The sequence below is a fragment of the Pteropus alecto genome, unplaced genomic scaffold (genome assembly GCF_000325575.1).
Source record: "Pteropus alecto unplaced genomic scaffold, ASM32557v1 scaffold223, whole genome shotgun sequence".
Taxonomy (NCBI): Eukaryota; Metazoa; Chordata; class Mammalia; order Chiroptera; family Pteropodidae; genus Pteropus; species Pteropus alecto.
In genome coordinates, this window is record NW_006434441.1 from 1,083,151 (window position 1) to 1,096,703 (window position 13,553).

Here is a 13,553-nt window from a genome sequence, read left to right on the forward strand (position 1 = left end):
ATTTTTTAAGTCATTGTTTAGTAAAGTTACTGTTTTGTGATTCAGGATTTTAAAATCAAGGTTATCGAGATTATTAAGAATAATTGCTTATGGCACTATTCTCCAAACTTTACATGTGTTAGTGATACTGTTGTCACTTTTGTAGAGGAAGAAGATGAAGCTTAGACAGGTTAGGTAATTTGCCCACATTACGCCACTAGTAGGTTGTTGAGCAGGGATTCCAGCTCATGTCTTTGTAGCTGCAAAGACCACCCTCTTAACCGCTGTGCTGTGATGCCCATGGAACTCAGCTGCTTAGATGTCTTACTTTGTACTTTCTGTGCTTTTTTGAACATTTCTTCTCCAGTCCCCAGAATACTTCTTATATTTTGAAAATTGGTGTCAGAGTAAACATTCCATTTTAATCTTAAGCATATCTTGTGCTTATTTACTGTGAAGAAGTCTTTCATGGTTATTGAGTAAGCCAGAGCAAACTTTTGAAGATCTGTAGTGACGAATAACTTTGTCACCAATAGATGACACTCATTTAACATACTCTTGTTGAGTAAATGAAAAGACTGTCATAAGAGTTTGAAGCATCCCCCAGTGACCTAGGTGGCCGTAGCCAGTCTGGACCACCTGCAGGTCGTGATCAGTTTGTTCTGTCCTCAAGGTGAGCCTCTGTGGCCCGGCTGTCTTTCTTTACCTCCACAAGCCCTCCTCCTAAATACATCTTGAGTCCGCCTTCCTCTTTCCTCTTCACTGCCACTGCTGTCTTCTGAGCCGCCATCCCCTCACTGGATTGCATAGTGGCCTTTAACGGGCCTTCCTCGCCTCCCCAGCCCCTACCATGGTCTATCATTCACTCTAGTCAGAGTGATCTCTGAGCTTAAATCAGATCTGGGCAGCTTCCTCGTGTAAATGCTTGTGTTTTCCCATTGTTCTTCGAGCAAAAAGTGAACTTCTGACCAAGGCCAATGAAGACTTAAGGCTGACTCTTGTAATGATTCCCAACCTCGTCCCATTTTACCTTGCACCTCTTCAAACAAGCCAAGCCCCTTCCCGCCTCATGCCCTGCCTGAGTCCACTCCCAGTGCTGGCTTTTTTCATCTTTTAGGTGACAACAACTCGCATCACCTCCCCAGAGAAGATGACCCTGACCACCCTAAAAGAATATTCCCATCTTCCCTCAAGTAGTTACTATATATCACACTTCTTATTTTTTAAACCTTTCTTTTGCTGTGATCTAATCTATCCCTCATAGTAGGATGTAAGTTTCTTGAGAGCGAGACATTATTTGCTGTACTCACAATTGAACTGTTCACCCCTGTGCCTGTTTGAGCCCAGCATACCATAGGCCTTAACATTTGTCATTGGAATGGCCGGCTCACCCACTGAGCCAACCCAGAGCCTTCCCCAATGAGGTGACATGGGGTGGGGTCAAGGGGCTGTGTCTTATGCTGGAGGGCTCGTCTGAGCCCCAGAACCAGTTTCCTGCAGGATGACTCGGGGCTGGGCCTCATGCTTGAGGGCTTGCCTGAGCCCCAGATCGAGCTTCCGCCAGTCAGGGCAGGGAGCTCTTTAGACTCTCTGTTTTCTCCTCTTGTCTGTTCCACAACTTCAAGAAGGACTGCTGTTACTGTCCAGCATGTTCTAGAAATCGTTCCAAGTGCACTTCTATTTAGTAAGTGAAATATGTAGCCAAATCAGATATGGAAACTACATATGTGCTCTTTTTAAAGGGAGTCAAGATTTGTTTCATATAAATTAGACTCACCAGTTTTCCCTAGATCAATCAATTTGAACTGTAAAAATGTTAGTTATAAAAGTGGCTCAAATTATGTATTTTTCCTCCTTTGAAACAGGTATTTGGTGTCGGTGTTCCAAATCCTTATCGATTGAGGCCATTCCTTGGGGCCAGAGTCCCTGTGAATAGCAGTTTCTCACCTATAATAAACATACACAATCCTCACAGTGAGCCTTTGCAGGTGAGTTTGTGATGCTATTTTTGAATGGGCTTCATTTTGGTGGAATTTAATACTTAGCATGAAATCTCAGCCTGTTATAGTTTTTAAGACTATTTAAAATAATAAGGTTGTAAAGATGTATTGAAGTGGCGTATTCTTTTAATACATCTTGCTGTGGTCTGAATTTAGGACTACAGCAGTCCAGATATTGAATTTTTGGAACCATTTTTAAAACGATTATGATGGCTTCTCTGGAGTTAGCTTAAGCAGCTCTGCGTTTGGTTTAAGAAGAGTTTTCAGCTATACTTTTCTTACCTGTAAGCTCTTTCTGGTCCAATATAAATTTTTTTTTTTTTCAATAAAAATTTTTTAAAAAGCAGTTTGTACTTATTTCTGATAGTAATAAATTTTTGGCGATGGCAGCCTGGAAATTGAAATACAGTGGAAAGATAATAAAGAATTATGACTAAAAGCAAACTTATTTTTTTAATCTAAAAAATTCAACTCCTTATCTTACCCAATCTTTTAGTAGTAATCGTTCTCAAATTTGAAATCCCTCCTGTCTAGTTCCTTGTCTCTTCCACAGTAGGCGAGGCTGGTGTCATTTCTTCAGATATTTCTCATAATCCGTACCCACATCTCCAGTGACTTCCAACTATATGACATTTGCTGCTTCTATAGCTTCTAGTTGTGTTGTCTGTGTTGGAAGGAGATAAGGGATGCTTTCCAGAATGGTCCATACTGCCCACATCCAGGGCCCCCAGAGTTCTTTAGGACTAACACTGCAGGACTTCACAGTAGCTTGAAAAGGACAGGCAGAGAGAAATCCTGTATATTGTGGTCAGCTACAGAGCTTTTGCAGCCAAAATAGGTTTTGTCATCCTAGAACCCCTGGTAGAAATGTTCATAAACAATGAAAGGGAAATTGAGGAAGAACAAGGGATTTTCAGACCCTGACTTAGGAATTATACGCTAAAGTAGCACAAAAGAGGTTTCTCCCCAACACCTGGCTGGCATTGGGTGAGGATAGCTACTAATAAAAATACCCTGCCCGAGTTGTCATTGTTTTCTAGTTAGAGACCTTCATCACAGAAGAGGGACATGCTCTTGTGTCTTGCTTTTACAAGGGAAAAGTGTTTCCTCTTCATCATCACTCTGTCAGCTGTGTCCTTTTGCTACTGAATCAGGTGTACTGTCCCTCTTCTGGCTAATTTTTATTACAGATCTATACAGAAACCTCATAAATTCTTGCTACTTTCTTTTTTTGACTGTTTTCAGCCAAAGATATAGAAAAGCTCTTCATTCTGTCAGGCCCTGCCACCTGAGTTGGCACACTGCTCGAGCTAGAGAGTGACATAATGACAGAGCCACCCGGGGTGCTCTCAGTGTGGTGGCCAGACCACAGACCCAGCTGCTTCCTGCTGGAAGGATGAGGGTGCGGGTCACAGACTCAGCAAGTGGGGGCCAGCCTACCATTGTTTACGTGGCCTGACAGTCTGTGCATTTTCTCCTCGGCCTTTCAGCCACCAGGCTTTCAGCTAACAGCTGTATCTTTGAATTCAATACTGACTTTTTTCTTTTGTTTACCTAGTCTTTTTCCAGTTACAATATTTTTAATTCAGGAAGATTTAGCACAATGGACTTTTCACTAGCACACAGGCAAGCAAATAGAAAATCAAAGCTGCCTTGTTAGAATCAGTACAGGCTATCTGGAAAGCACTCTTTTTGAGGGAAACTTTTTATCCAACTTCCTAATTGATTTTTTTTTTTTTATTGAAGTGTAATTGACATACAACATTATATGAGTTTCAGGTATACAACATAATAAATTGATATACCTATGGCAAAATGATCATCACAGTGAGTCTGGTTAATATCCGTCACTGCACACAGTTAAAATTTTTTTCTTGTGATGCGAACTTTTAAGATCTTCTCTCTTAGCAACTTTCCAATATGCAAAATAGCATCATTAACTACAGTCACCATGTTGTCCCTCACATCCCCAGGACATATTTAATAATTGGAAGTATGGAAGGCACTCTTAACCTGATAGTCCTATAATACATTGTACTATCATTAGTCTTGTCCTTAAATGTAAGAAAATACTATAAAGCAAGAAATTGCATTTGATTTGTTCATTATACAGCACAAACACACAAATGCGTTCTCCTTGGGAAAAGTGTTAAGAATTCAAACAACTGTGAAGCAGAAGTCCCCTTGAACTTCCTACCTTCCAATCCAGCACCATCCAGTAGAACTTGCTGTGGTGATTAAATAAAAAGTTCTGTACCTGCTTTGTCCAGTACAGTAGCCACTAGCCACCCATGGCTATTGAGCAACTTGAATTTGCGGCTAGGTTGGCTGAGGAATTGACCATTTAATTTTATTTCAATTAATTGAAACTGAAATAACTACATGTAGCTGGTGACTGCTGTATTAGCACAGCTCCAGTGCCTAACCCTTCCTCATGGATACTACTCATGTAGTATCTCAGTGTGTGTCATGACAGACCTTTTTCTGTGTGTTTATGTAGGCACACAAAAATTAACATTCTTTGTGGGAATTTTTTTTAATCTGTATATTCTTGGGTTCCTGTTTTTCCTAAACTTTATTGAATTAGGATAAATAGCACTGGGCTAAAAATCAGGAATGTGTCATGTACCTAGTTTTAATGTAATCCTTCCTTTGATTTTATAACTTAGCCTTTTTCTGTCCCTATTTCCTCATTTGTTTTCCTATCATCAGTAGTCTATTTTTCAGTTTTCTGTTTCCAAATATTGTTATGCTTGTTTCCCTAATACCTTGGAAGATTAAATGAAATAATATTTTCCGGCTTTTCAGAAAAAGTTCCATAGTTACCCTATGGGTTAAGTAAGGTGCTGTTGCTGTTAGTACAATTGGTACTTAAAGGAATACCGTAAGAAATTGGATGGCAGGTAATAATACTCAGAAAACCTTAACTCGTCCACCTCTACTCAGTGCTTTTCCTTAACACCACACACCAGAAACCTTTAAGCTCATACTAACGTACTGCGGTTTTTCCTGCTTTGTCCTTCTTTTACATACCCCTGGAAGACTTTTGTGATGAAATAAGCGAAGGTTTCCCAAAGCCCGTTCTCTTATTAATTTCACCCCAGATTTGCATATAATTTAGTATATCATTTCTTATTAAGAAATAGAGTTACCTGCCTTTAAAGGAAGGTCTTCAGCCACGTGACCCTTTCTGTCCCCAGGCCTTTACCTAAGAGAAAGGAAAGCAGATGTTCATCCACACAGAGACATACAGTGCACTGTTCTTAACAGCTTTATCTGTAATGACCAAAAGCTGGAAATGACCCAGATGTCCACCACTAGGCAAATGGATTAAAAATTGTGGCACATCCATTAAATTGAAAAGGAATGAACTATTAATATATACAACAATGTGGTGGATCTCAAAATAATTACACTGAATAAAAACAGATAGACAAGAGTACAGACTGTGCAACTTCTAGAGTTTTACCTAAAACTCTAGAAGATACCAACAAATCTGGAGTGTCCAAGAGCAACTCAGCAGTTAACCTGGGCATGAGAGGGAGCAGAGAGGGACAGGTGGATTGCAGAGGGCTTGAGGAAACTAGGGGAGGTAGTGGGAATATTTAGTATTAATTACAGTGGTAGCTTTATGCCAGCATATGTATGTCAGAGTTCGTCAAGTTGCACACTTTAAATATGTACAGTTGATTGTACATCAGTTATACCTTATTAAAGTGTTTTAAAAAATAATGAGTGTAGGTATAAGCCACAGAGGTATTAACAGTTGTTGTGATTTTGCCACCTATAGAATCTAACCAGATATTTTCATATTGCGTTAAAATTGTTGGCATATGTCTCAGAAAAACGTGCTCTTCACTGGTTCACGATTATAGTAGTTATTAGAGCTGCTGTTAGATCTTGTTATAAATGAGTAAAGCAGAACTTGAGTTACTATAAGAAATAACAAAATTTGTATTTCTAAATTTGGTAATTTCCATCAGGTGGTATAAGCATCCTATGGATGGATTTTCTGAAATCCAGTCTCAGAGACAGCTACACTGTTTTTGAGTTTAATATTTCAGAGTTACCTTATTTTCATTAAAAATACCACCGTTGCTTGCACATATGGGGCACTGACTAGTGATGTGACATGATATTTATCCCACATTTATGTCTGTAAATATTTTTAAATTGTTCCTGGTAAACAATTAGGGTGTCAGACTTACTTCTTACAACAGCAAATTACGTGCATTGAGAATATGATTTTGAATTTAACCATCAAGTGCTCCTTTGTCACAGGTGGTAGAAATGTACTCTAGTGGAGGAGATCTTCACCTAGAACTTCCAACAGGTCAACAAGGAGGTACCAGAAAACTGTGGGTGAGTGGTAACACATTTCTCTCTCACATGTCACATGAAACCAATTATTTTTCTTAAATACTTCAGAAAATACTTAACTCTTTATCACCTGAAGAAATCTGGCTGACTTAATATTAAATTTATATCAAATATACTTGAAAATTGAAGGAGAGAGTAAAAGTTTAAGTAGTAATTTTTTTCAATTAAATTTATTGGGTGACTTTGGTTAATAAAATTAGGTAGGTTTCAAGTGTACACTTCTATAACACGTCATCTATGTATTGCATTGTGTATTCAGCACCCAAAGTCAAATCTCCTTCCATCACCATGTATTTAACCCCCTTTACCCTTTTCTACCTCCCACTTCCCTCCTCCCCACTTGCCCTCTGGTAACCACTAAACTGTTATCTGTGTCTTTGAGTATTTTGCTTGTCTTGATTGTCTGTTGCTTGGTTTTATATGTAGGATAAGTACTAATTTTTAGAAAGATCAGTGAACAAAATTGGTGGGAGCTTTATAGCACTGTGTGGAAAGGAAGAGTCCAACCACTCTTTCAGAATTATATTGGTAAAGTTGTTTATGAATCTAATCATTTATAATGTGTTTTACACTAAGATTTAAAAAGCAAACAAACCAACCAGCCAACCTGTGGTAAGGATTTATTCTATTTTTGAAGATAGAGAATTGAATGTTCAGACTTATTGTTGGCAGAGGAGATCATTTTTGCAGAGTGAACATAGTCAGGCCCTTGTGATGACTTAGAAAATTTTAAATCCTTAGGTGATCTATATCCTCCTTTAATATTGTTGAATATTTAATAATAATTTTTGTCAGTGCATAATGAACTACTTTTTCTTAGAGAATACTAGCAAATATTAACCAAATTAAGGAATATATAGCAACTACCTTATTTGTAACGGTTCCTGCCGTAGAAGAGGGTGTGTGTGTGTGTGTGTGTAATGATGTCTACCACACTTTAATCAGAGGAGAAAGACATAGCAAACATATTTCTTATACCAGTGTCACTCATGTTGCTGCTCAGCCGTTACAGAAGGCACACTGCAGCACTGTAAGCTCTGAGGATGGACATTTCTTGGTGGGTCACTCTGTTAAACACGCACAGCCTCTCAGTTCTGTCTTCTGACCAGTCTCAACCAGGGAAGGGACATGCAGGGGACATTTTTATAGGGTATTGACTTAAGCATCGAGAAACAAATTTGTCAGTGATTGGCTAACTGCTAAGATATAGAAATCCACTAGCAAGTAGAAATATATAGTGATGGTCCATTAATATTCTTTCACAAAAATATTTTTCCTTGAAATTATGTTATTATGCAAAAAGCTTTTGGGAGAAATAGTGTATAAAACAGTGTTTCAGAGAATTTACTGTAAACTGTTAAATTTGTATTACAATTCTGGATAGAAGAACTAAGAATTTACTATGAAATATAATTGATATCTACTAAACAAACATAGGGCAATTCAGTTTTTTTGATTAGTTAAGAACTACGACGAATGGTAGCCGAGATGGCATAATGTTTTAATAATCCCAGTGGCTACAAGAGAAAATACAGTGATTCTTATTCCTGTAAAGCTGAAGTGAGGAAAAATTCAGTTGGCTTTGACTTCACCCCCAGCACATTTCAGTGCATGAGAAAACCCAGAGGCCAAGTCAGCTCCCTAGAAATGGGCGAGCTGGGCGAATGGAAGGTCCCTCTCCAGTGGCCCCAGGAGGGTTCTGATCACTTCTTTTCTACTTTGGAACTAAAATGTTGGGAGTAGAGGTAAGTGAAGAACAATAAAATCTAAAACATGGGGAGATTCTAAACTATGCCAAAAGGTGCGTGCAGAGAAATTCTGGTCCTCTCGGGGAGTTTGGATTGTTCTAAAATCAGGAAAAGAATTATACCACAAAAAAATTTTTTTTAATGAGTCTTTCTTCTAGTGTATGTGTGAGTGTTCTCTGGTTTCACTTTAAAGTTGATGCCATCTTCCATGCCTGGAGACCTCCTGACCAGTTGGTAAACTGCAGATTTGCTAGGGAAGCTTGGTTTTGTTGAGGTTTAGGAAACCTTAGGTTGGGAAGCAGAGTCTCAGCTCTCTCGGTCACCATTCAAAGAAACTCCTGTGGATTCCCTCTGATGGCAATATCTCTACAGGTTAGAGCATTTCAGGACTGAGTTATATGCCTGGGCACCACCAGTGTATTAAAGAGCCACTGATTTTATAGATTAGTTATATCTTTTAATGATTTCGCAACTGACAGTGCACGTTTTTTTTCACCTGTTAACATCCTCAAAAATTAGAATGTGTGTTACAGTCAGTGACTATGTTTAATTGGCAATGTACTTTTTTCTTAGTCAGTATATAAAATACTGGTGCATCATTTAGTCAGTGTCCTCTTATTTAATAAAATGGTGGTTTTGTATGATTACCAGAGCCATGCTACATTATGGTCTGTTAACTTGTCAGGAAATCCCTCCCTATGAAACCAAGGGCGTGATGAGGGCCAGCTTTTCATCCCGAGAAGCAGATAACCACACAGCCTTCATACGAATCAAGACTAATGCCTCCGACAGCACAGAGTTCATCATTCTTCCTGTTGAGGTTGAAGTTACAACAGGTTAGTGGAAAGCTGGAGGCATTGCAAGTGTGTTTTGCTTTCAATACGTCTTACTCAGGCAAAGTAAAATATAATTGTTTCTTTTTCTTTTTTCCAAGCTCCTGGAATTTATTCCTCAACAGAAATGTTAGATTTTGGTACACTGCGAACACAAGGTAAAAAAAGAGACAACGTCTTTACGAGTCTTTAAAAAAAAACCCTGTTCAGTGCTAAATGTTTCTACACTTACTCCCTGTAAGGCAGCTTTGAAAGTTCTTTCTGGTGGGTCACATGGCCTTGTAGAAACCTGCTTTGGGGACTCGGAGCCCTTGCAGCTTCTCCCCTATCCTCTGAGGGACACCACCGCTTACCTGGAAAACCAGGCCCAGGTGACAGAGGTAAAGTCTGCCCAACCGAGGACCAAGGAGGAAAGTCATTCCGTTTCACAGTCCAGCTCCTCACCTACTTCTGGATTTTTATTTGGATATAGATTATTCGGTTGCATTATAATGAAATCATGTTAAAATCTTGTCCCAGGTGGTCAGAGAAAGAATTCAAATTCTAAAATTGAAAACAATCAAGTTAAGGAATAATTAAGAAGAAAGAGTACAGTGGGCTATTGAACAGCATAGGTTTGAGCTGCGCAGGTCCCCTTCACTTTTGCATGGATTTTATCAGTAACTTTGCCTTCAGCCATTCATATCCAGGTTTCACATCCACAGATTCAACCAGCTATGGATCAAAAACAATTTTTTCATGTCTAGGCTAGGAGTCTAGGTGCAGGCGGCTGACTGCACACACTGTTCTATGCCATTTATTTCAGGGACCTGAGCCTCCAGGGCTTTTGGCATCTATCAGGTCCTGGAGCTGATTCCCATAGAGGGAGGGTAGTTAGGTTCTGGGGAGAGTCAGAAGTTACACGTGGATTTTCAGCTGTGTGGGGGGTCAACGCCTCTAATCATGCATAGCTCAAGGGTCAGCTGAACTTGTATTTGGGGTGTCTGTGTGCCATTCGTAATTAAAATTTGGTCCTATGGGATTAAAGGCCCATTTTTGAAAATTAGATTTGGTTTTAATATGATGATTTCACATTTTGCATTATCAATTTGCTTCCTTGTGATTTTCTGGAAAACTAAAAGCTTAGTAATGATGACAGTTTCACTAAAAAAGTGTTTTGTTTTGATCTGGGTGTTTGCGGGGTGGAGCAGTTCTTATAATACAGTATCCTTACGAGTCAGGCGACTCCTACCTACTGTCCCTTTTTATTGATGTGATTGTCATTGTATTTCACATTCTAGAACAGATTTGATCTGATATCTAATAACCTAAAGATTCTAACTTGCTATAAAACACAATTTTTAAGGAATATTTCTTTTTTCAATTTTAACAGATCTACCAAAAGTTTTAAATCTTCATTTATTAAATTCAGGAGCAAAAGATGTACCAATAACAGTAAGTTTTTACTTTTTTCCTAACTGATGTATATTGTTTTTGAACTTATGGCAAAGTTAAAAATAGCCAAAGCTCACGAGGCTCCTGTGTGGGTAGAGTCATGTAGGAGGTCGGTGGCTCCTGGTGAATCCTATGGTCTGTGTGCTGTGTGCAAAGCAAAGGTTAGAAGGATTTCATCAGGTTTGGCTTCTAGACTTAAGGTATACAAGTAAATAAAAAGAGAAAAAAAAATCACACGTGTTGGGAAGAGAAATCATGAAGCAAAGAAGCGAGGTGGTAGGTAATGGTAGAGCGCTGTTAAAATTTGTTGCAGGTGCCCCTTCTAACTGGTGGCTGGTGTAGTTACCGTAGATTGCATGCTGTAAACTAGAGTCCCCTCTGCCCCTCACACATACAGAACAGATGGCTTTTGTATCTTGTTGTGGAACTGGGGTGCCATTAGATGGTTTTAAGCAAAAAAAAAAAAGGACAAAAATATCCAAACTTTTGCTTTAGCCGCAGCCTCACCTCCTAGTGAGGTCCCAGGATACAATCATAGAGAATAATGGGAAGGAAAAGCAGCACATTTGTATTATAAGCTGTGCTGATCAGAAACCTAAATTCAGAAAACTCTCATAAAATGAGGTAGATCAGATATAGGCTTCAGACTTAAGTAAGTAAGGGACCTTTGTCTATCCGCAGCCGACTCAGAGTTGACCACCAGGCATGGAGTAGAGACCAAAGACAAGAAAGTATTACAAACCTCAAATGAGCAGGTGAAAGGTGGTCATCCCAGATCACCACATTTTAATGCACAGTGATCTTGCTCACTAGTGGGGTCAGAGGCTAGGCAGTGTCTCGCTAGCTGACCTAGTATCTCCTCTTGCTGGGTGGAGGAATTGAGGGAGGGTTAGAAGAGTGGAGCCTGGTAGAGAGCTCCCCCATCCACATGGGGCTGAAACTCCTCACCTTCTGTAAATGCACAGTAGAATTCACCATGAAGCATCTGGGCCCAGGCTTTACTTGTGGAAAGTTTTAAAATTACAGATTCAATCTCTTTAGCTGCTGTAGGTCTATTCTCTATTTCTTCTTAAATCAGTTTCAGTGTTTATGTCTTCCTAGGAATTTTTTCTAAGTTACCTAATTTGTTGGCATACCATTGTTCATAGTATTTTCTTGTAATGCTTTTTTTTCTTGTGAGATAAGTAGTAATGTCCCATCTTTCATTCTTAATTTTAGTAATTTGAGTCTTCTCTACATTTAAAATAACATTTTGGACAGTTTAGCTAAAGGTTTATCAATTTTGCTGATTCAGAGAATTCATTTTTATCAATTCTATTACTTTGACATTAAAATATCCTTTATTTTATGAATAGAGGTAGTAGAGAGTAAGAGATTCTTCTTTCCCAGCCACCAATATCCTTACTTTTTACCCAGAATTGTGATTGATTAGTTTCAAAATTTTCCAGTTCCATACATCAGAGTTTTCTCTTTCATGGCGTGTAATTCCTTCTGCTGGATCTGTCCAGGTTGCTTTGGCCTGACCTGCATCCTTTCTCTGAACTTCCTGTTGCTGGATTCCTTCTTTAGCTTGTTGGCTGTTTGGAGCACATTTATGCATACCTGGTAATGTATGCACATGTTTGGAGTTACGTTTACGCGTACATGGTGATGTGTGCACACTCCTCTTCCAGTCGTCCACCTGTGCTCGGGTTACCAGCCTCCACACAAGAAGCGTGCCGAGAGCCTTCTTCAGCTGTGGACAGCAGTGTCTGCCCATCGGACAAACACTGGCTGTTGGAGGACCACCCTGTGATTGCCTCAGTTTGAGATGTCAGATCATTTTTATTTTTTGTGTGTTCTGTATGCTGTCTGTTCCTGGTTCCTTCAATCTGTGGGAGGCCATTGCACAGAGCAGAGTCAGAGTCAGGACTTCTGTGCTTACTGGGCAGACTTTAGGCCTACAAATGTGAGGGTTTAGAGATTTGATGGAAAATGCCTTTAGATAACACAAACAGTCTGGTCTAGCTTTTTACATATAATGAATGGACCAAAACAATTGTCTTTTTCAGTAAACGTTTTTCTAGAAAAATGAAATTAGCAATTAATTAGAATACGAATGGGGAAAGATATAGTATTCAGTTTATTTCTGACAAGGAATTAAATAGGCCTGTGTTCCCCCTTTTCTCTTTTATTTGCTCTTCCTATGAGTCTGGCACTATGCGAGGTTCTATACATGGATTACCTTATTTAATACAAAAATCCTTTAAGGCACACAGGTCCTACTTTTCCAAATAGGGAAAATGAGTCAGAGCTTTTTTTAAGTGAAATATTGAGCTATAAAAACTCAAGGGTTACATGGAAGTAGTATATTAGGTATGTAATGACAATCAGATCTTTATGAATATATCATTTTAACTTCAATTTCAGTGTTTCTATTAAAAACCTATTGATCTATGTGTATGTCTGTATATCTACATTTGTATCTACCTAGTTTTGTATTTTTTCTAATATCCAAAGCCTACACCCAGCCAGTGTTTTGATAGTTTTGTCTTATTTCCTCATTCATTCGTCCCTTCCTTCAATAAATATTTAATGAGCACCAATTATATGCCACTTCCTATGCTGAGAATACGCCAGTGAATCAGACAGCTAAGGTTATGCAACATCATTGTAAACCGAGCCTAGTTCTTTTTTTTTTTTTCCACTTCAACACATTTATTATTCATTAAAGACCTGTTTTGTGTAAGATGCTAGTTATACGTTGAGTTCAATGCTGAGGTTACAGTGAATTGCCATAATCATAGAAATCGAGCCCAGTTCTATGAAAGACATCAAAAGAACGGCATGTAAGTGGGGAAGGGAGCTGGTTTAGATAGGCTTGTCTGTGAGGAGCCGACATTTGAGGTCATAGCTAAGTAGGCACCCATAAGAACTGGCAGAACCAGCACAGGGAGCACCAGGTGTGAGGCAGGAACAGCTTTGGATGTCATGGGAGACACAAGAGGTCAAATGTAAAAGATGAGGGCTGGAGAGTCACACCAGGTTGCCTGGGGCTCTGGGCCAAGTTTAGGCTTTATTGTAAGTGCAATGGGGAATTATAGGTTTTTAAGCATCTGTGTGTTGCAAAGGGTAACCACCACCGCTTTGTGGAGAGTGACCTACAGGAAGTTAGAAATCTGTCATAGAGGTCCACTTGA

General features: G+C 39.1%; 1 protein-coding gene across 1 annotated transcript in view; it reads left to right on the forward strand.

Annotated features, from left to right (window-relative positions):
* TMEM131 (transmembrane protein 131) overlaps window positions 1-13,553 on the forward strand; it is a 116,074-nt gene that overhangs the window by 42,991 nt on the left and 59,530 nt on the right. The window contains exons 6-10 of the mRNA XM_025045025.1: window positions 1,845-1,967; window positions 6,261-6,341; window positions 8,793-8,943; window positions 9,042-9,098; window positions 10,313-10,374. Coding sequence (XP_024900793.1) covers window positions 1,845-1,967; window positions 6,261-6,341; window positions 8,793-8,943; window positions 9,042-9,098; window positions 10,313-10,374 — 474 coding nt within the window. The remainder of the gene's footprint in view (window positions 1-1,844; window positions 1,968-6,260; window positions 6,342-8,792; window positions 8,944-9,041; window positions 9,099-10,312; window positions 10,375-13,553) is intronic.